The sequence below is a fragment of the Molossus molossus genome, unplaced genomic scaffold (assembly GCF_014108415.1).
Source record: "Molossus molossus isolate mMolMol1 unplaced genomic scaffold, mMolMol1.p scaffold_m16_p_20, whole genome shotgun sequence".
NCBI lineage: Eukaryota > Metazoa > Chordata > Mammalia > Chiroptera > Molossidae > Molossus > Molossus molossus.
This window is the reverse complement of record NW_023425356.1, coordinates 13,906,221-13,929,635: the sequence shown is the minus strand read 5'-3', so window position 1 is coordinate 13,929,635 and position 23,415 is coordinate 13,906,221. Positions and strand designations below refer to the sequence as shown.

The 23,415-nt window shown below is 39.9% G+C and overlaps 1 protein-coding gene across 1 annotated transcript in view; it reads left to right on the top strand.

The window, feature by feature from the left end:
- The window catches only part of DENND2C (DENN domain containing 2C), a 74,537-nt gene that overhangs the window by 41,306 nt on the left and 9,816 nt on the right, over window positions 1–23,415 (top strand). The window contains exons 6-14 of the mRNA XM_036273315.1: window positions 110–206; window positions 7,475–7,519; window positions 9,596–9,783; window positions 14,211–14,320; window positions 16,224–16,293; window positions 16,802–16,879; window positions 17,441–17,581; window positions 18,287–18,435; window positions 18,924–19,101. Coding sequence (XP_036129208.1) covers window positions 110–206; window positions 7,475–7,519; window positions 9,596–9,783; window positions 14,211–14,320; window positions 16,224–16,293; window positions 16,802–16,879; window positions 17,441–17,581; window positions 18,287–18,435; window positions 18,924–19,101 — 1,056 coding nt within the window. The remainder of the gene's footprint in view (window positions 1–109; window positions 207–7,474; window positions 7,520–9,595; window positions 9,784–14,210; window positions 14,321–16,223; window positions 16,294–16,801; window positions 16,880–17,440; window positions 17,582–18,286; window positions 18,436–18,923; window positions 19,102–23,415) is intronic.

Sequence of the window (23,415 nt, the reverse complement as noted above, 5' to 3'; positions counted from 1 at the left end):
TTTTATTTCTAAAATGGATCTTTTTTTGAATGAAAATCTCAAATTAATACCATTAGGCTGCAGACTTGTTGCTGTTGGTTTTAACATGTACTTTTCTGATCTTTTTCAGCTTGTATTGAGAATAGATGACATATTTGAATCAAAGAGAGGGAAGAAGAGAGTAAAGTTACACCCTTACACTGGAAAAGACATACCTCCTTCAAAAGGTAAGAATTGTTCCAGCTGTCCATCGCTGTCAGCGTATGAGGGGAGAATCATTATATAACTTAATGTTGGATGTGAATTACAATTTCTGGTTTACTTCCTTGTCTGTCTCACTTAAATATAAAAGTTATTTAGGATAAGGGACTGTTTCTTTTCTTTTTTGTTAATCCTCAACCAAGGATATTTTTCCATTGATTTTTATTTTATTTTATTTTATTTATTTATTTTTTTAATCCTCACCTGAGGACATTTTTCATTTTTTGTTCAGATAGAGTGGGAGGGAGAGAGAGAGAGAAAAAAACATCGATGTGAAAGCGACACATCGAGTGGCTGCCACCCACACGACCCAACCAGGGCTGGGGACAAACTGCAACCGAAGTACATGCCCTTAGTGGGAACCGAACCCAGGTCTCTCTGGGCCATAGGCTGATGCTCCAATGGCTGAGCCAAACTGGCCAGGGCTCCATTGATTTTTAGATAGAATAGAAGGGAGGGAGGAGGAGGAGAGAGAGAAACATTAATGTGAGAGAGAACATATCCACTGGTTGCCTCCCACACGACCCCAACTGGGGCCAGGGATCAAACCTGCATCCCAGGTATGTGTTCGTGACTCGGAATTGAACCCGAGACCCTTCAGTTCAAGGGTCAACACTCTAACCACTGATCCAAACCAGCCAGGTCAAGGGACTCCTCCCTCCCTCCCTCCTTCCCTCCCTCCCTCCCTCCCTCCCTCCCTCCCTCCCTCCCTTCCTTCCTTCCTTCCCTTTCTTATTATTTATTTTTATTTTGTTGTTGTTACAGAAGTTTCTCCCCCCCCCCCGATTCCCCCCTCCCCGCCCTGTCCCCAGCTTTGTTGTCCATGTCCATTGTTCATGCACACATGCATATAAGTTCTGTAGTTTATCTTTCCCCCACCACCCCCTCTTCTGGGGATTGTCAGTCTGTACCCCACTTCCACGTCTCTGGGACTACCCCATTCCTCAGACTGTTACATTCATTATATTCCACAAACAAGTGAGATCATATGATACTTGTCTTTCTCTGTTTGGCTTGTTTCGCTTAGGATAATACTTTCCAGGTCCCTCCATGTCATCTCAAAGGATAAGAGATCTTTCTTTCTTACAGCTGCATAGTACTCCATTGTGTATATGTACCACTGCTTTTTTATCTGTTCATCTATTGATGGACATTTGGGCTGTTTCCAGATCTTAGCTATTGTAAATAGTGCTGCTATGAACATGGGGGTACATATATTCTTTCTGATTGGTGTTTCAGGCTTCTTAGGGTATATTCCTAGAAGTGGGATCACTGGGTCAAATGGAAGTTCAATTTTTAATTTTTTTGAGGTAACACCATATTGTTTTCTGTAGTGGCTGCACCAGTCTGCATTCCCACCAGCAGTGCACTAGAGTCCCCTTTTCTCTACACCTTCGCCAACACTTGTTTGATGATTTGTTGATGGCGCCCATTCTGACAGGTGTGAGGTGATACGCAAGGGACTATTTCTTATTCTTCCTCCAGCACCTTTTATTTTGTTCTGTACCAAGTAATAACTATTGGGTGAATAAGTAAATAAATTAAAAAATGGTTATAAACCAATGAGACTACTTTTCATAAGCAAATTTCATCATTATTTTGTAGTCCTATTTTCATTTATAGTCATTTATCAGTATAGACTCTTTCAGTGGAGAAATAAAAATATTTTTAGGTATAGATAGACTGAAGGTATATGGTACTCAACTTGTAGTCATCTTATAAGTTCTGTAGTTTTATCCTTCAGATGCCTAGATTAAATTTATATTGTCCTAATGAAGAAATTTCAACATCCAGAGTGAATTATTAGAATCTTCTTTAAAACTTATGCAAGATTCTTACCATGGTTGTCTGCAAAGAATATACAGCTTTTAGCAGTTTTTATCTGTGCTATTTATAAGTGAAAAACAATGGCCAAGTCATACCAGAAAAGAATATTTCATATTTTTGCCAACTTCCAAAGAAAGAAATTTTTTAATTTCCCTTGAAAATCTATTCTACATTCCAACAATTACTTTCTGAAAATGAAATTTGTGGTGTTATAATTCAAGACTCTTCTTACTCCATGATGATTAAAATTAACTGGTCGCCATTTTAAATGTGAGTTTTTATATTCTCAAAGGCAATTATTAAAAGACATTTCAGTCAAGGTGAAGAGAATAAGAAGTACAAATTGGTTGTTAGACTGACAAACCTCAAAGGGAGTGGGGGGTGGGAAGAAATAAACCAAAGAACTTATATGCATATATGCACAACCAATGGACACAGACAACAGTGTGGGGAAGGGCAGAAGGGGGAGGGAGTGGGGAGGAGGGGTCAATAGGGGGAAAGGAGGAATGTCTGTAATACATTCAACAATAAAGATAAGTTTAAAAAATAAAAGACATTTCAGTCTTCTGCAGAAGGAATACTTTTGCTTATTGTTAATAATAATAGCTGACATTACTGAGTGAAGAAATAGTTTCTTTACATACTCTATCTCATGTGTGTAACATATGACCACATAAGGAGGTAGAGACTATCCTAATTTTACAAACTAAGAAACTGAGCCAGAGAAGGAAATGTTGATTTAAATGAAGGAGCATGGAACCACAAAGTCTTATTCTTTCCTATCACCAACAGTCAATTTTTCTCATAAATTTTGATTTTTAGCAATTTACCTCTCTCTTCTCTATGTGTTTTCTTATCTTCACTAAGAATATGGCCAAAGTCTTTTAATTTGTATAATTCAGAACTAGATACAGAAGATGAAAACTGATGCCAGATAGTATGCTGGATCCTTTCAAATATATTATCATTAGTTTTCTACACAACACTGTTTTATAGACAAGGACATAACTTGTAAGTTGCTAATTATGTACCTCAGGACACTGGGGCCAAGACAAATTCTAAAAGAACATGATCCTTTCCCCAGATTAAGAGCAGTCTATTGATAACTATGCTCTCCAGACATGGCACCCTAAGTAGGTTAATACTGATCTCTTATTCATATGCTTTATGCATTATGGATAAGGAAACATTGTAGTAAATTTGGCTTTAAGACAAGTTTTTGAAGAGCCAACTTCTTTTTTCACTGTATCATTGAAGAGAAAAAAATTTAACAGCATTAATTGCCAACTTCTAGCACACACACAAACAAGAAAAGCAGCCTCTAAATTGTAACCCTTCCCTACAAAATTGTTTTTCTTTCATGTGGCTTCAAGAAAACATGCATTTACCCCGTCTTGTGACCAACTTCTCCAGTGGATCAGAGGAATTTCTCTCATGTCTGAGGATCGCCTGGCTCCATAGTCACTGTTCTCAGATTTTTGTTTTCTTCCTTAAGCTTTTGTCTGTTTATCAACAATGTCTAGTAGAACCAGATGATTATATTTACCTACTCTGTCAGTACACGCTAAGCTGTACTGAATCTATTCCAACCTAAACATTTCTTAATTTTCAGTTATCAGGCGTTACAGAATGATTTAGTACCATTCTTCAGTTCCATCATTACAATTTTCTGTGTTGAAGTCACATAAAAAAAGGAACAACCTAGTACTTTTTTGATCCCTACAGATTCTGTGTAGATTTTCCTTTTGGCTTATAAACCCCTTAAGTTTCATCCAGTGTCTCAGAATGCAATTTATCAAAACCCTTAGCTGTAAATGTATTAAAGCCACTTAAAAGATCTTCTATAAGGTCTATTTCAGTTATATTACCTTTCCTCCCTTTTCCCCTTCTTGTCTCTCTTTTCAGACACTTCATAGGCTCCCCAAAGGTGCCTGGTGCTAAGGACACAAATAGGACTCAGGAACTCACAACATTTATTCCCTTGTGTTTTATAGTCCCAGTGTACTTTTTGTCATGGTGGTTAATTTGAAGTTACAAACATAAGTGGTACACAATATTAAAATAGCTACTTTTTCAGGAACATCTCTTATGTACCTTTCCCATATATCTTATGAATAGGCAGTATTTTTCTTAATGTTCTCTTATTCCTTATTATAAAATTTAAATGAGTACAGCAAGAAGGTATAATAATATAGAATACAATAAAATGAAAAGCCAGAGTTCCCCAAACCACCTCCTACTACTTCCAGAACATTTTATGCACATGTAAATATTTTTTTCTACCCAAATAGTTTTATACCATTCAGACTTTGTATGTCTTGCTTTTCTTTTTTAAGAAAAAAACATAACTGATGTATTTTGGAGCTTATTCAATAGCAACACATACAGATCCACAGAGCTGTACTGTATTTCTTTGTAGAGATATAAAAGAATTTTATTTAGCTGGTAGACATTTTGGTTGTTTATAAAATTTTATTTAGCCTGTGGATATTTTAAGTTGTGTATGTGTATTTTTTTTGCCGCAATATGCATCTTTTTGCTTATATTTTTGTATAATGCTAAGATTAAATCTGTAGCCCTGGCCGGTTTGGCTCAGCAATTAGAGCGTCGGCCTGCGGTCCAGAGAGTCCCGGATTCGGTTCCCGCTAAGGGCATGTACTTCAGTTGCAGTTTGTCCCCGGCCCTGGTTGGGTTGTGCGGTTGGCAGCCACTCAGTGTGTCCCTTTCATGTCAGTGTTTCTCTCTCTCTCCCTCCCACTCTATCTGAATAAAAAATGGAAAAATGTCCTCGGGTGAGAATTAAAAAAAAAAAAAAAAAGATTAAATCTGTATAATAAGTTTCTAGCAGTGGACTTAATTAAAGAATACATGCAGTCCTGGCCTGTGTGCTCAGTGGTCAGAGCACCAGCCCCACCCCACCCCTTAAGGCTCTTGGGTTCAATCCCTACTCAAGGGCACGTACCTGGGTTGCAGGTTCAATCCCCAGACCCCATCAGCGTGCATGAGGGAGGCAACTGATTGATGTATTTCTCTCACATCAAGGTTTCTTGTTTTCTCCCTTTCCCTCTCTGCCCCCTCCTTCCACTCTCTTTCAAAAAAAAAAAAAAAAAATCAGTGGAAAATATCCTCGGGTAAGGATTAACAAACAAACAAAAAGAATACATGCATTAAAAAATTTGCCCTCGCCAATTTGGCTCAGTGGTTAGAGTATTGGCCCGTGGACCAGATAGACCTGGGATCGGTTCCCGCTAAGGGCACGTACCTCGGTTTCACTTTGTCCCCAGCCCCGGTTGGGGTCGTGCAGGTGGCAACCAGTCAATGTGTCTCTCTCATGTCGATGTTTCTCTCTCTCTTCCTCTCTTTTTCCCTCCCTCTCTCCCTCCCATTCTGTCTAAGGATAGATGCAAAAATGTCCTCGAGTGAAGATAAAAAAAAAATTATAGTTTGCCCAGCCTGTGTGACTTAGTGGTTGATCATCAACCCATGGACCAAGAGGTTGCTGGTTCAATTCCCAGTCAGGGCATGTGCCTGGGTTTTGGGCTCGATCCCCAGTAGGGGGCATGCAAGGAGGCAGCCAATCGATCTGTCAGCGATGTTTCTATCTCTCCTTCTTCCTTCCTTTCTCTCTAAAAAAAAAAAAAAGTCAATAAAACATTTTTTAAAAATTTAAAAATTTTATAGCTGCTGCCAAGTCCCACAGATTTTAATAGTTTATATTTCTGCATTTGAGAATAACTCCTTATAATCTTGACTAACATTGTGTTTTATTAATGCTTTTTGTTGTTGTTTTGTTGCCACTATCATGGTTGAAATTTTCATCTTATTCACTTTTAATTTAAAATTTTTAAATTATGAATTTGGGCAAGTATGATGTTTATCAGCAGTTATAAATCTTTTCCACGCTGGCCGGTTTGGCTCAGTGGTTAGAGTGTTGGCCTCCGGACCAGAGAGGCCCGGGTTCGGTTCCTGCTAAGGGCACATACCTTGGTTGCAGTTTGTCCCCGGCCCCGGTTGAGGTCGTGTGGGTGGCAGCCAGTCGATGTGTCTCTCTCACATCCATCTTTCTCTGTCTCTCTTCCTCCCTCTCTCTCTCTTGCTCTATCTGAGGATGAATGCAAAAATGTCCTCGGGTGAGGATAAAAAGAAAAAGAAATCTTTTTCTGTGGATTGTCCATTTCTACCCTTTATTCATTTTTCTGTTGTGATATATTTTTTCTTATTTGTAACAGCTATTTGAATATTTTGAAACTTAGCCTATGTCTGCAGTGTGTATTGCACAGTTTTTCCCAGTTTATTGTTCACTTTTTAAATTACTAATGATGTTTTTATTCTATAGAAATTTTATTTTTTTATATAATCAAACGTATATGTGTGTACATATATATATACACACACACACACATATATTATTGTTGTTGTTGTTAATCCTTACCTGAGGATATTTTTCCATTGATTTTTAGAGAGAGTAGGAGGGAAGAAGGGAGGGGGAGAAACATTGATGTGAGAGACACACATCCATCAGTTGCCTCCCGCATGCACCCCGACTGGGGCTGGGGATGGATCCTGCAACCCAGGTACGTGATCTTGACCGAGAATTGAACTCGTTACCCTTTGGTACTTGGGTCAGCGCTCTATCCACTGAGCCACACCAGCCAGGGCTATACATAAATATTTTTTTATTTATGACTCCTAGGCCTTGTTTTTCTTGATACATTTAAATTTTTCCCTTTCTTTACATTTTTTTTTCCATTTTGTTTTAACTTAGACTTAATCTAGAAATTTTTTGCTCACTTGTAAAACACTCTTATAAAAAAAAAAAGCATGGCCCCTTATTCTAAGAAAACTTAAAATCTGTTTTGGAAAAAACAAGAGCAGTTTAAAGCAGTTTGATACTCTAGGAACTCTGAGTAAAAGAGTTCAGTTTAGCCTAGGGATAGCTTAGAGGTATCACAAAAGAGTTAGACTGTCACTTCATAAACTTATTTGGTAATCCCTCTTAACCCAGCACTTTTCCAGTATTCTAAATTCATAGTTCTGTGTTGAGATTTTTGTTTAATCAGGTTGGTATTTCACCTTCAATACCTTATTCGAGAATTTAAAGATAAGGATATGAATGTAGAAATAGAAACCACTCTGAACTAGACTTCTGACAACTTGTCTGAACTGTTAATTTCTAGAATTAGGGAGGAGAGTGGAGCTGAGGGGAGAGAGAGGGTGTGAGAAGAAGATGGAATAGAGTAGTTTCTTCTCTTGTGACTGTCCTACCCTGATATAACTAAGTAGTTGGAGACAGGCTCAGCATTCCTTTCTCCAAGTCCCCAGGTCTGTGGAGGTTTCATATTGTTCTCCTCCTCATGTACTTCCTACTATTGGATGATACAAATGGAAACTACTTCTTTCTTTTCAGGTGAAACCAGTGGGAACGAAAGTGATGCCGAGTATCTGCCAAAGAGTGAGTGAGTCAATGGGCTGCTCCCTTTCTCGTGATGATCACGGTTATAGGTGGGGTGGCACCTGCCTTTGTGATTAAGCATGTTTTCCCACATGAAGTTCCATTTTGTAGGTGATCTCTTCATTATAAGAACTTGTTGAGGTTTGAGGAACTAAGCAGCACACTGTCAGATGTTTGACAGCATTAACATCTGCCCTGGTGGAGTGAGGCAAACCCATAGGGTTCTTAAGATGGAATGTTCTTACAGGAGTGGCAGAGCTGCATGTTCAGACAAATGTGCAGAAATTTCCCAGCAGTCAAAGTAGGGTATGTGTGAATCATCGTCTGAGACAAATACTTGGCATTAAATATCTGATTTTTCATAGTCATTTGATTGTAATTAAGTAACTTTGATATCTCTGACATTGAGACAGAAAACATTGATCTGTTTCTTATTCATAGGCACATATAATCCAAATTACTGTGCCATTTGCTGTTAGAATATAGACTATGCCCTTCACTTTTTGCTATATTTGTTCAAATACTTCATAGTGCTCCATATCCTTCATCTGATGGATTTTTTTTTTTTTATCCTCACCTGAGGACATTTTTCTATTTTTTGTTCAGGTAGAGTGGGAGGGGGAGAGAGGAAGAGAGAGAGAAACATCGATGTGAAAGGGACACATCGAGTGGCTGCCACCCGCACAACCGACCAGGGCCGGGGACAAACTGCAACCGAGGTACATGCCCTTAGCGGGAACCGAACCCGGGTCTCTCGGGACTGCAGGCCGACGCTCTAACCGCTGAGCCAAACCGGCCAGGGCCTGATGGATTTTTCACAGCAAGTTTTTTTACTTCCTGTTTGACTGTCGTACGAGGCCTAGAAGAAGTAGGAGACGTGAATAGTCGAAGCTGGGTGCAGGGCAGTTCCGAGTCTGATACTCTGATCTTGTGATTAACAGTCAGGCGCTCCCTCCACAGGCCTGGATGCTTCAGGTGTTTAAGTCTGTGGCCTGACTAAAGGTAAAACTTCCATCGGCATCAGGCTCAGCCTGGATATTGTACAAATGACTAATTTAGTGTTGTTGATACTGAGAAACAGGACCTAAAATTTTCTTGACTTAAAATGAGCCCTTTGGGATAAGTAAAACTTTTAATAGAGCACTAAATGTACTGGATAATTCTGGAGAGCCACTCCTAGCTGTATTTTGATCCATAGTGTAATTCTTTTGGGGGTGGAATGCATCATATTTCCAAAAAAAGCAAAACAGTCAGAGGATGAGTCTTTTCCGTCATTGGCACAGAATGACGCATAGGCAACTCCCCGAGCCGCTTGGACTGTTTCCTCTGTGAGTACTGCTTTCCCTCAGGGGGAGACCACCCCACACTGTTCAGAATTAGAGATAGATGAGAGTAAAGGATAAATGCTTCCAGTTTTGAATGACATTGCTTATACTGTTTAAATAGTATGTTTCCAAAATTTTATTCTTTTGAGAAATAGTCTGCTAATGAATATCTCCAGCTTCAATTTTTTTCTCTTGCATTTAGCATCATATATTGATATAAGCACTTATCTATTATTAGAATTATGTGCCAAGGAGAGAAGGGAAAAGGACAGTTTCTTTCTTGTGAAGAGAATTTTTGTTTTAATTTTATCAAACTTGTTCCTTGGTGTACTTACCCTCTGTAGGACTCAGTTCTTTTATCAGCTCTTCCTCCTCCCTACCCACCATCATTTCATGGTCTCAACAGTGACATCTTTTGTTAGGCCAGTGCTTTTGCCTAACATGTTCCGAGTGTCCCGGTATTATGCCGTGAAAGATGGGATAGCATAGTGTATGTGTTGGGACATAGAGTATTGGTTGGGACATGGAACATCAGTCCCAACAAAGATCCCCCAGGTACTTGTGAGAATCTGTGCTTGACCCTCAAACATATCACAGCCCTAACAGGTATGTCAGTGTAGCTGACATCAGTTCATCAGTATTCATTCGGCAGCAACTGAGTGAATGTTAGTCCCGTATGGGTTGCAGTCTCTGGGTTCTAGAGGGAAACTAGGGCTTCCAAGGAAAAACAAGGCTCCATGATGTCTTTCAGATCGCCACAAGCGCTTAGCACAACTGCAGCAGTCTTCTAAGAGGAATCCCCACTACCAGACCTTAGAGCGCGATCTCATTGAATTACAGGAGCAGCAGCTGTTTGAACTCTTTGTGGTAGTGTCTCTACAGAAGAAACCATCAGGCGTGAGCTACGTTCCCCAGGTCATTCAGCAGTTCCCTAACAAGGTCGGTGCAAGCAGGCTTTCGGGAATGTTCCTGTGTCTCTGCGTGTATTTAATAATTTCCTCTCTTCTTGGTTATTGTCTCAGTCGGCTGTTAGTAGTATTGTACTTTTTATAGGATCCGGTGACTGACTCTGATGACGTCTTATGTCAGGCATGAGCTGCCACCTCAAGCGGGGGAGAGCTCATTATCCATGTATGTTTTTTCTTCTTTTGCTCTGCTGTTTACTAAGTGATCTTTAGCAAATTACAAAGCCTCAATTTTCTTATCCTTAATGAAGGGAATCATAAATGTGGCAGAACAGGGTAGTGGTTTAGAGCATGGATTCTAAGCCAACTATCTGCATTTGCCACATTAGCTCTGTGAATTGTAGTGAGGACTAAATGAGCTGTATAAGGCCCCTTAGAACAGTGTCCAGAATATAGTGAGCACTATATAACGTTAGCCAGTATTAGTGGGATTAATGACATAATGTATGTAAAGCTTAATTCCTGGTACATAGTAAGCACTTGATAACTGGTAGCTATTATTAACAATATTATTTGGTTTGCTCTGCTTTTTTCAAAACATGATCATTCATTTATATCATCAAATATTTCTTAACTATGTCTTATTTGCCAATATTAGGTGCTAGGAATACAAATGATAAAGATCTTCTTGGTCCCTGCCCTCACAGGGCTTATAACATAGACCCCAAATTTGGCTCTGAGCTTTGTAGCAGCAAATACAAAAAGAAGCATGATCATTGCATCAGGGCTTGCAAACTGGTGGCCTCAGAGCAAATTGAGACATCTTATTTGTGGCGTTTTTGTAAAAACAATAACAATAAATTACTTCTTGCCAATATTTAAAAATCAGATTTCACATAAAAATATGAATTTCTGCTTTTTCCTGAGAAACTGGAATGCCTACCAGCACTCAGCCTACATTCCTAAGTGGCAGGAATTGGCCGAAGCTGAGTAAGCAGGACTGACTTCATGGGCATGTGACCAGGCCAGTCAGTGCCCTCACTCAGAAGGGCCCTGTACTGGGAATTTAATGCTCTGCGGTTACCACTGCAATTCTTTTTTTTTATTTTTATCCTCACCCAAGGACATTTTTGCATTTATCTTCAGATAGAGCGGGAGGGAGAGACGGAGGAAGAGAGAGAGAAACATCACATGAGAGAGACACATCGAGTGGCTGCCACCCACACAACCCCAACCAGGGCCGGGGACAAACTGCAACTGAGGTACATGCCCTTAGCGGAAACCGAACCCAGGACTCTCTGGTCCATGGGGCAACACTCTAACCGCTGAGCCAAACTGGCCAGGGCACCACTGTAATTCTTAATAATTTTGTCTTTGAATTTGTGTTTTGTAAGTGAGGTCTGATGGGACAAGGTCTAGGTCTTAAATCCTTGGTTCATGCGTGGTCTTACCTCTTGCCACCTCCCCAGGATGGTTCTGTACTTGTTTTTTCCCCTGCCCCTTGGTTTCCTGGTCCCTTTCTGACTTCCCCCCTTGTACCCCTGCTCAGTGATTACTGCCACTGTCCTTGGCAAGGGCTTGGGCATAGGCATGGAGAGGGTCAGGATCAGGCAAGCATTGTCCTGCCGCATCTTTAGGTAATGCACAATGAGACCCTCCCTGCCTTGGGCTGGCAGTGCCACTCGTGTTCAGTGGGTGCCTTGGTGGAGCAAGAACTTCCACACTCCCATTTCAAGTACCAAGCATATCCCCGTGTGGAGGCTACACTGCCTTGGGGGTTGCCCAGCTGCTGTGGGTTGGAGCAGAGGGCCTGTGAGAAGGGGAGATGCCTGGCTTAACGTCCTCACCTCTAGTCGGGACACAGTTTCAGTTCTGCATCTGGAAACCCAGCAACTGGTGGGTCACTTGTGTACCAGATTGCAAGCCAGGACCCCTGGGCATCTGTGAGGGTTGTGAGGGTCTGCTCTTGACCCTAGGATCCTTGTGCCTAGGGAGCATGTCATTAAATAGCAAATAAAACCCCATCACAGGGTGAAAGACCACAGAAGAAAAAGTCTTATATTTTCCTTTATGTTTAATTTTTCTTACTTTTTGAATAAGGGGCCCCCAGTTCATCTTGCGTTGTGCTCTGCAGATCATGTAGCTGGCCCTGGTGAGGAGTGATTCCATTAAATAGGGGCATTTGCTCACTCTCCAACTTACTCCTTGGAGCCCTTCTCTCATTTAAGTCATCTACTCAACCCCATTAGGGCTTTGGGTTTATAACCTTGAATTACGTGTTTCACTAAAAAGCTAGTGAAGAACAACTGTACTGGAATCTAAGAGAATTTCATGTCCAGCTGGTGTGGCTCAGCGGTTGAGCATAGACCCATGCACCAAGAGGTTGCCAGTTTGAGTCCCAGTCAGGGCACATGCCTGGGTTGAGGCATGAGATGTTTCTATCTCTCCTTCTCCTTTCCTCTCTCTCTAAAAATTAATAAGAAAATAATATTTTTTTAAAAAGAGAGAGAGACATTTCCTCTATGGATTCTCATTATTTATTTATTTATTTATTTATTTATTTATTTTTGCATTTATCTTCAGATAGAACGGGAGAGAGAGAGAGAGAAACATCGATGTGAGAGAGACACATTGAGTGGTTGCCACACACATAACCCCAACCAGGGCCGAGGACAAACTGCAGCCAAGGTACGTGCTCTTAATGGGAACTGAACCTGGGTCTCTCTGGTCCATGGGCGGACACTCTAACCACTGAGACAAACCGGCCAGGGCAGATTCTCATTTTTTAAAAATCCTCAACAATATCTCTATTATATAAATAAATCAATAAGTTTACATTTTCATAAAATTCTTCAGGGTAGTCTGAGATCATGGTGTCATGGCCCTGCTTAGTAACACAGTTATCATTAGAGTCTAAAATAATGTGATCTAGATGGTTTTGACTAAACAAATTTTCCATAAAGAGGAGCTTCATTCCTCCCCCCACCCCTATTTTTTTTTTTTTTTTTTTTTTTTTCTTTTTTCTTTTTTTTCCATTTTTTGTACAGATAGAGTGGGAGGGAGAGAGAGGGAGAAACATCGACGTGAAGGGACACATCGAGTGGCTGCCACCCGCACGACCAACCAGGGCCGGGGACAAACTGCAACCGAAGTACGTGCCCTTAGCGGGAACCGAACCCGGGTCTCTCAGGACCGCAGGCCGACGCTCTAACCGCTGAGCCAAACCGGCCAGGGCCACCCCTATTTTTGATGTCTTATATTTGCAGAGAAATCTTGAGGTTGAACCTGTTTTCAACACAGCCTGAATTAATGGGCTCAGAACCAGATAAGGATCCAGTTGACTCTGGCAGTGATTCAGGGGCGTCTCCAAGCACATCACTTAGCATCTTTGTGTGTTAGGCACTGTAAGCTAGGGAGGGAAAGAGCTGACCTAGCCCCTCTTGATCCTATTGTGGGAAACCTGGAGTGAAGATGATTGTGAATCAGTTAACAATATGCTTTTCCATTTCTTAAGAACTTAATATCAAAGTGGCCCAGACAGCTGCATGTTTCGCTTTAGAAATTAAAGGATAGAGCATTTGCATTAGTTACATGAAGGCAATAGGGTAACCGGCCAGGGCTATCTGCCTGTTTTTATACTAATTTTTCAATGTCTTTGGTTTAACTAAACTTAGACTGTCCTTTAACTGCAATACCAGACTTGCACAAAAGGGTCTTCCAGGCTGAAATTTTACAGGAAGTTGAAAACCAGTATTTAGGTAGCAAAGATTACATGCTAAGGGAAATGATTATATATGGGGTAGATTCTAACATTTTTTGGTGAATAACATTCATCTGCCTTTTCAAAACATCTTTGATTGTTGCCCTGGCTGGTTTGGCTCAGCGGTTAGAGCATTGGCCCGTGGACCAAAGAGTCGTGGGTTTGATTCCAGTTGAGGGCATATACCTCAGTTGTGGTTCAGTCCCTGGCCCTGGCTGGGGTCGTGTGGGAGGCAAACAGTTGATGTGTCTCTCTCACATCCATGTTTCTCTCTCTCTCTCCATCCCACGCTAGCTGAAGATAAATGAAAAAAACCTCGGGTGAGGATTTTAAAACCACAACAAAAATTTTTGTTGATCAGAGTGTGTCTAGAACTAGGTTTTTGCTATCAGTGTATTATAGAATAGAGTTTTATTTAGTTTATGTTCTATGTTCAGTTATCTCTCTTACATCAGATTATAGGATCTCCACAATATCATTTCTATGTGAAAATAGGATTTTTTATTCTCAGTAACTTTGTTCTCAGTGCATCTTCAGTGGTTTCCAGTCTTGGCCTTCCTGTTTTGTTAACCAGCACAGAACTATGCCGAGATGACCACTTAGGTTTATCAGAGACCTCTTTGGCCAAGACCAGACTGTGTTTCTACTTTATTTCTCCACTTACATAGAATATTAGTCATCTGCATTTTTATCTTTTTCAGGGTGACCATGGCTTTAAGCAGTCTAAAGACACCGAAGAGAGGCTCAAAGTTATCCCCAAATTTTGTTTTCCTGATTCGAAGGACTGGGCTCCAACCTCAGAACTCAAGAGGTAACTAGGCTGCTTTCCCTGATTTCTGTTTGTTGGGACTGCAAGCGTAGAATCAGAGTGCCCGAGGAGTGGGTAGAGCCAGCAGTGAAGCTGTGTGGACACTGCGGCAGGTCAAGGATGCAGTGGGAGGAAAGGAAGAAACAGAATGAGAACATTTCCTCTGTGGGATTCAAAAAAGAAAAACACGACTAATTTCAATGTCAAAGGGAGTTTGAGAGTCTCTCCCCTTAGCCAGTCCTGCAGGGAAAAAGTTCCACTTTATGTACAATCAGAAATGCTACCAGGTGGATAGAAAAGGAAAAGCGACTTGATCTTAGGGACTCAGAAACAGATGAAACAGAGCAGTGTGTCTGCATCTTGTTTCTCCTTCAAGTTGATAGAAGCAGCCATGGCCCAGATTGTATGTGCCCTGTGGGACTTGAACAAAGGGAGGCTCCATTTTGGGATGTGTAGTATATTGAGAGAGGAGGTGTAAAGAATTTCTTCCCAGTATCTAGAGAAAAAAAAACATATTTAGTTAATAAACCATCGTTGTCCGTGCATCCTGCTTGTAAATCTGTAACTGCTTTTTCAAAACTGTTGATCATACCATTTGGATCAAAAAGTGTGATTATGTGACCCATATCACATGCTGATGACCTGCTGGAAGACAGCCTCAGCTGTTGCCCAAGTGGCCCTGCCCTTCCACCTCATGTTGCCTCCAGACTAAGCCGCCGTCTCTCGTAACCAGTCCAGCCTGATCGCCACTCTTGTCTCTGTGCCATCGAGCCTGATGTTTTTGTGCTGGCGGTTACACTGCGAGCCACATGGGCCGCTTCCATGTTGCCCTGGCTGCCCATGGTCACCTCCCCCGCCACGCCCAAACAAGTTATGTGTGTTTATTCTAGCATATTCAGAAAATACAGAGAAATTAATAAAAATCAGAAATCAGAAGTCACCAGCATTCTGATTACTCAGAGATAATCACTGTAAATATTTTGGCATATTCCCTCCCAGTTTTTAATTTTGGCCATATACGGACATATGTATTTATTGTTCAAATCTGAACATTTTTATTATTAATGAACTCACTTCTTGGGCATCTTTAAGTCTCCTTTTCATAAATTATCTCTGCATATCTTTTGCCTTTGTTTCAAATGAAGAATTGATGGTTTTCCTAGTAGTTTTTAAAATTTGTCTTTATTGTTGAAAGTATTACAGATGTCCCTCTTTTTTCCCCGGTTGACACCCTCCTTCCCACTCCTGCTCCCCCTGCATTCACCACACTGTTGTCTGTCCATTAGTAATGCGTATGTGCATATAAACTCCTTGATTTATCTCTTCCCACCTCTCTACCCCTTCCCGCTGAGGTTTGTCAGTCTGCTCCAGTTCTGGATCTATTGTGTTCATCGGTTTAATTTGTTCATTAGATTCCACATACAAGTAAGAGCATGTGATACTTGCCTTTTTCTGACCCATTAATTTTATATATTAAGGATACTATCCTTTGCCCATGACTTTTCCATATGACCTCTTAGAATTAAATAGAAGAATTTGGAAGGGAAAAATAGATTATCACAAGCATTTATAGCTTCCTGATATGTTTAACTAAATTGAACATTCAACAGAAGGAAAATAGGCTTGATGAATAGCTAGACTAGATAAATAAGTAAGTAAAAGGAGGCAACAGCATCAACAGCTCTTCCTGTGTGTAGTCTCCCACTCCACTGCCAGACGACATTCTCAAGGCCTGGACTTTCTCCCTCAGGAGCAGTGTGACTTGCAGTAAATGTGATATTAATGCCTCTTCTTACAGTCACTGCTCTTAGACTCTAATTTTTCATTGTTTGTTCCATGAGGAACGTCATAAACAGTTGTTTGTATCTCAAATTAGTTCCTGTTTTTGTGTTGTTGTTTTTTTCAGTGAAACGTTCTCCTTTGTCTTAACTGGTGAAGATGGGAGCCGGTGGTTTGGTTACTGTAAGAAGCTTTTGGTAAGATCCAGATTTGTGCTACAGGCAGGGTTGGTCCAGGAGCAATAGAATCACACTAGGAACTTCAGAAACACTGTCTCCGGATGAATTGGAGGGCTTCTCAGTGGTCTGTGTGTTCCGCTATGTTAGCTTCAACAGTAAGAGCAAGGTTGGGGTTAGTCACAGAATACTTTAAAATAAAAGAGTGTGGATTCATTTATTTTATTTGTTTGTAATGGAGAAAGAAACCACTGACGTAGTGACCGCATCAAGTCTGAGTATATTTGAGGGGTGGAATACAGTGAGCCAATCAAGACTCTGAATTACTTACTTCTTGTGTAACTGCCTCCACTAAACCTGGAGTAATTATGCTATCATTTTTTAGCATTTTCCCGTCTTTCAGGGCTCATTGAGGATGAGAACCTTGATTTCTACTCTGTATTAAAGAATGTTAGGAGAGTATTAATAGTCCAAATTAGTAAAATCTTGTGCTGCTTAAGTTTTGCTTTGTTGGTTTTTTTCCTTTTAGCCAGAAGGCAAAGGAAAGCGACTCCCTGAGGTTTACTGCATGGTCAGTCGCCTAGGCTGCTTCAACCTTTTTTCAAAGGTGAGTAGAGAATGATCTCTATGAAGAGTGGTGTTATTTCTGAGCTCTGAGTAATTTTAGTTTCTGATGACGTCACTAGGCATAGACTTTAGCATAGTACTTTAGAAAGAGTTCCACATTAGTAGGTTAGAGCCATAGGTTTGAAGGCTTAAACTTAGATATCTCTAATCCAGATGCTGTTGCCAAGTCACCCTTATTTTGGTTTGCTAAACCTCCCAGCTTAAAGGAGAACATAGCCTGAAGCTTATCTTGTCTCGTCTTTCCCAGACCCCGAACTGCAGGATGTCACTGTCAATGTCACCTTTGCCCCTACTTTAGTGAAATAAAAAAGAGCTCCTCTTCTCAAAATAGATTTATTTCAATAGCTTTTCTTGGGGAATATGAAGATACCCCCAAGAAATATCATGCCTTAACAAACTTTTATTGGTTGCTGAAGCTTATGTGTCTTAAAATCTGTTGGTGGTATTTTTAAGTTTGTGCACCAAGTTTGGCAGTTCATTAATAGGATTCTTTTGTTTTTCAACTGAGTTCCTAATAAAATAACATATTTTGTGTGTGTAGATCTTGGATGAAGTGGAGAAGAGAAGAGAAATGTCTCCAGCTTTGGTTTACCCGTTCATGCGAAGTGTCATGGAAGCTCCTTTCCCAGCACCTGGACGCACCATCACAGTTAAGAGCTACCTCCCTGGGGCTGGAGATGAGGTAAGTTAGCTCATTTCAAAAAGGTTTGATAGTTGCCAAAAAGCAGGCCTGACGTAGGAGGCAGTTTCCAGAATCCTCGGGGCATAGTTTTCCCTTCTCCATAACCTGTGCAGAATGTTTTATTTATTTATTTATTTATTTATTTTTTTATTATCCTCACCCGAGGACATTTTTCCATTTTTTGTTCAGGTAGAGTAGGAGGGTGAGAGAGGAACAGAAAGAGAGAGAAACATCGACGTGAAGGGACACATCGAGTGGCTGCCACCCGCACGACTGACCAGAGCCGGGGACAAACTGCAACCGAGGTACATGCCCTTAGCGGGAACCGAACCTGGGTCTCTCAGGACCGCAGGCCAATGCTCTAACCACTGAGCCAAACCGGCCAGGGCTGTGCAGAATGTTTTAGTCTCACAAAGCACTGGAGAAATATCCACTTGAGCTCCTTGGTAATGACAGTTTCAGGCATTATGATAAACTGTGATAAATGAAGATTATATATACTATAATCAGATGAGATAAAGGGTTTGACCAGAGTATACAAAACTACAAAAATAAGGTGTTTGGTCTTGAGATTAGGGCAGATAGGTAGTTTCACAAACTCTTTGTAGCAGACCCTTTTTCTTGAATTTAACCTGTGAAAGAATGACAGGATCCATTAGTGTTGTCATTAGGATTGCACCCCTGATTCAGATTCTTGCATTTCAGTCGATTGAACTCTGCAGACCACTGGATTCCCGATTGGAACATGTGGACTTTGAATGTCTCTTTAAATGCCTGAGTGTGTGTCATCTCATCCGGGTGTGTGCCTCTCTCCTTTTGGAGCGAAGGGTCATCTTTGTTGCTAACAGTCTAAGGTAAGAAATAAGTAATTATGTCACTTCCTACTGGTGTTTTACAAGTTTTGACTATTTTAAAATTTGGGCATATTAAAAAACTGTAGTATATCAATCAATAACCTAATGCCATAGTGACATGGATAATTCCAAATGGTAAATAATCCAAAACTTATTTGCACTAAGCTATAGCAGTTAGTTTTAGGTGTTGCAATTAATTTACCTTTCTAAATGTGTTTTGCTTAAGCTGTTAAAAGTTGGTATTGCTTTTCTATGTACACACTAATTTTTAGTAATATAAATTAGAAGGAAGAGCTGGATTGAGATTAAATATTTTCAGTAAATTAAGTTAAAATTTTAAAAGAAATGTTGAAAATTAATGAGTAATCACAGAATTGTTCATCTGTGATCAATAACTGGCATCAATTTGTAATTCTGTTAACCTAACATCAGAAGTGCCCTCCATGGATGCTCTGTGTGTGATGCCCTTTCCTTTCCCCACTGACTAGCACCCTGTCAAAATGTGGCCATGCTGTGGTTGCCACGCTGTATCCATTTACCTGGCAGCATACCTACATTCCAGTCCTGCCGGCCTCTATGATCGACATCGTGTGCTCACCAACTCCGTTCCTTATTGGAATCCTGTCCTGCTCCTTAACCCAGCTCCAGGACCTGCCCGTTGAAGAGGTGAGGTGGGAGAAGTGATACCTGTGGAAAAGACTGAGCACTGACTGTGAAAACAAGTGATCTTTAAGAGTGATGGAGTTGTCAATTAATATTAATATGTAATTATGATTAATACATTATGCTATCATATTTTTATGCAAGTGAGAAAAATTCTATAGTATACGTGAATCTATGGTACACATGTAGCTTATTTACATAGTGAACTGTGGGCTTATTCTTGCTATTTTGAAGGTCAGGTCTTTTTTTTTTAATTCAAATATAAAAACTACTGGTGCTTAACTTAAAAAAAATGTTTTAAATATAATACACATATAAATGAGTGCCCAGAACAAAATGTACAGCTCAGTGAATTATCACAATGTTGCTTATTTAACCAACACTGAATAGAATGGAAACATTACAGCAATGGAAACACTGCCAGCCTCCCACCCGCACCAGACGTCCCCTTATTGCCTCCTAGTCACTGTTCCTTTCCCCACCACCCACAGTGTTTACTTTTAGGGTGTTTATGTACTTGTTTTACTTTATAGTTTTACATCCTAGGTATGTACCTCTTTAACAGTATACAGTCGGCCCTCGTTTATTGCGGTTAATCAGTTCCGCGATAAATAAATTTCGGTGAAGTAGGATTCTTTATTTATACACAGTTGCCCGTCGCCACTTCGTGCTTCCACTTTCATGGCTCACTCCATCGCAGTTTTTTTCCAATATAGTATAGTACGTATTTGAAAAAACCTCGATAGAGTGAAGCTGCAAAAGTCGAAGCGTGAGTGGCGAGGGACGACTGTAGTTCAGTTTTGCTTGGATTTTAGCTTGCTCTAAATGGACTCACAGTATATCTATCTGTCTATCGATTGATCGATAGGTAGATAGATTTGAATGGCTTGTTTTGGTCAACATTATGTCTATAAGATTCATCCATGTTAATGAGTTTAACAGTAATTTGATCACTCTAATTGTGTGTAGTATTCCATTGTGTGAATGTACCACAATTTTCTTATCTCTCCTACACTTGATGGGCATTTGAGTTGTTTCCAGTTTGGAGTTATTACGAATAATGTTGCTATAACTATTCTTGTACATGACTCTTGGTACCTATGTGCATGCAGTACTATGGGTATACACTTGGAAATGGAGTTACTGGGTTACAGGATAAGCATATCTTCAACTTTAGTAAATAAAGTCATACTGTTTTCCAAAATAGTTGTGCCAAGCTAAACTCCCTCTAGCCGTATATAAGAGTTCCTATTGCTCCACATCCCCACCAACAATACTTGTCATCACCAGTTTGTGCAATTTAGCTTCTCTGGTGGGTGTGTAGTGGTATTGTCATTGTGGTTTAATTTACATTCCTTGATTACTGTTGAGGGTGAGCATCTTTCTATGTTTCTTGGCAATTTAAATATCATCTTGTATAAAAATCATTGTCCAGCCCTGGCCAGTTTGGCTCAGCGGTTAGAGCGTCGGCCTGCAGTCCTGAGAGACCCGGGTTCGGTTCCCGCTAAGGGCACGTACCTCAGTTGCAGTTTGTCCCCGGCCCTGGCTGGTCGTGCGGGTGGCAGCCACTCGATGTGTCCCTTTCACGTCAATGTTTCTCTCTCCCTCTCTCTGTTCCTCTCTCTCCCTCCCACTCTACCTGAGCAAAAAATGTAAAAGTGTCCTCCGGTGAGGATAAAAAAAAAAAAAAAATCATTGTCCAGTCTGGCTGGTGTGGCTCAGTGGTTGAACATCGACCCATGCACCAAGAGGTCGCCAGTTCAATTCCTGGTCAGGACACATGCCCAGGTTGTGGGCTTGATCGCCAGTGGGGGCATGCAGGAGGTGGCCAGTCGATGTTCTCTCTCATCAATGTTTCTATCTCTCCCTCTCACTTCCTCTCTCTCAAAAATCAATAAAAGAAAAAATAATTTAAAGATATGTATTGTATATCTTTCTGCTAGATTGTTCACCCTCACTGATTTGTAAGAGACCTTTTTACATGTTAGATAACACCCCTTTATGGCTTGCCTTTTCATTCTCCAAAATGGTGTTTTTTAATGCACAGAAGTTCTTAATTTTAATGTGGTCATAATTATCAACCTTTTAGGGTTAGAGTTTTATGTGTACATGTGTGTGTGTGCTACTTAAGTTTTTCTTTTCTTTTTTTTTTCCTCTTTGTGGTACATGCCCCTAGCGGGAACTGAAACTGGGACTCTCTGGTCTGCAGGCCGACGCTCAACCGCTGAGCCAAACTGGCCAGGGAAGTTTTTCTTTATATTAGCTTCATGGAGATTCCTCCTACATTATATCCTGGCAGCTTTGGAAGTTTCATTCTTGTGCCTTTAATTTTTGGCTCAAAATCCTTGGAGTTGATTTTTTTTTTTTGGTATATGATAGGAGTAGGTATTGTTTCATTTTTTTGTCATTTTAATACTCACTCTTCTAGTTCCATTTATTGAAAGGACTGTGCTTCCCCATTACTGTGCTGGGTTAACCTTCCCTTCTACACACCGGTTTTACTGATATATAATTGACCTATGACATTATATTAGTTTAAGGTGTACAACATAATGATTTGATATATGTATATATTGTGAAAAGAGTACCACAATAATCTTTAGTTAGCATTCATCAATTCACATAGTTACACATTTCTTTTCTTGTGATGAAAACTTTTAAGATTTACTCTCTCAGCAACTTTCAAGTATACAGTAGTTTTGTTAACTGTCCTCAGGACTTACTCATTTTATAAGCGGAAGTTTGTACTTTTTACCAACTTCACCCATTTTGCCCATCTCCTACTCCCCATCTCTGGTAAGCACCAATCTGTTCTTGTATTTATGAGTTTGTTTTTCTTAGATGCAGCATATAAGTGAGATCATACATTGTTTGTCTTTCTCTGCCTTGCTTATTTCACTTAACATAATGCCCTCAAGGTTCATCCATGTGGTCACAAATGGCAGGATTTCCTTTCTTTTCATGGCTGAAAAACATTCCACTGTGTGTGTGTGTGTGTGTGTGTGTGTGTGTGTGTGTGTAGCATCTTATTTATCTATTTATCTGTCAGTGGACATGTAGGTTGTTTCTATGTCTTGGCTATTGTAAATAATGCTGCAGTGAACATGGGAATGCAGATATCCTTTCAAGATAGTGATTTCATTTCCTCTGGATATATGCCCAAAGTGGAATTGCTGGATCACATGCTAGTTCTATTTATAACTTTTTGAGGAACCTCATACTTCTTTCCATATGGTTGCACCAATTTACATTCCCACCAACTGTGCACAAGGGTTCCCTTTTCTCCACATCACCATTTATCTCTGATTTTTTATAATAGCCATTCTCACAGTGCATATCTCATTGTGGTTTGATTTGCATTTCCTTGATGTTTAGCATTTTTTTGTACACCTGTTGGCCATTTCTATGTCTTCTTTAGAAAAATCTCTATTCAGTTTCTCTGCCCGTTTTTTAATTGGATTGTTTTTGTTTATCTGTTATTGTTTATCTGTTTGTTTTACTGTTGAGTTCTTTGCATTTATTCCATATTTTGGATATTAATCCCTTATCTAATATTTGATTAGTAAATATTTTTACCACTCTGTAGATTTTCTTTTCATGTTATGATGATTTCTTTTCTGTGTAGAAGCTTTTTAGTCTAGTGTAGTCCTCATTTGCTTACTTTTGTTGCCCTTGCCTTTACTGACAAATTAAAAGAAATAATTGCCAAGACCATTGTCAAGATGCTTGCTTGCAGTGTTTTTTCTAAGAGTTTTATGGTTTCACGTCTTACATTCAAGTCTTTAATCCATTTTCAGTTGGTTTTTGTATATAGTGTAAGATAGAGGTGCAGTTATTTTTGTTTGTTTGTTTTTGCATATGGCTGTTCAATTTTCCCAACACCGCTTATTGAAGAGACTGTCTTTTCCCCATTTGTATATTCTTGGCTCCTTTGTTGTAAATTAATTGACTATGTATGAGTTTATTCCTGGACTCTATTCTGTTCCACTGATCTGTGTGTCCTTTTTTATGCCAATACCATACTGATTTTATTACTCCATAAAGCAGTTTGAAATCAGGAAGTTAAATACCTTCAACTTCACTGTTTAGAATCTTTTGTAGCTTTATACAAATTTTATTATTGTTTTATTTCTGTGAAAAATGCCGTTGGAATTTTGAGAGGGATTGCATTGACCCTATAGATTGCTTTGAATAGTATGGATATTTTAACTATTAATTCTTCCAGTCCTTGAGCACAGAATATCTTTGCATTTATTTGTGTGTTTTTTTCATCAATGTCTCCTTGGTTAAATTTATACTTAGGTAGTTTATTCTTTT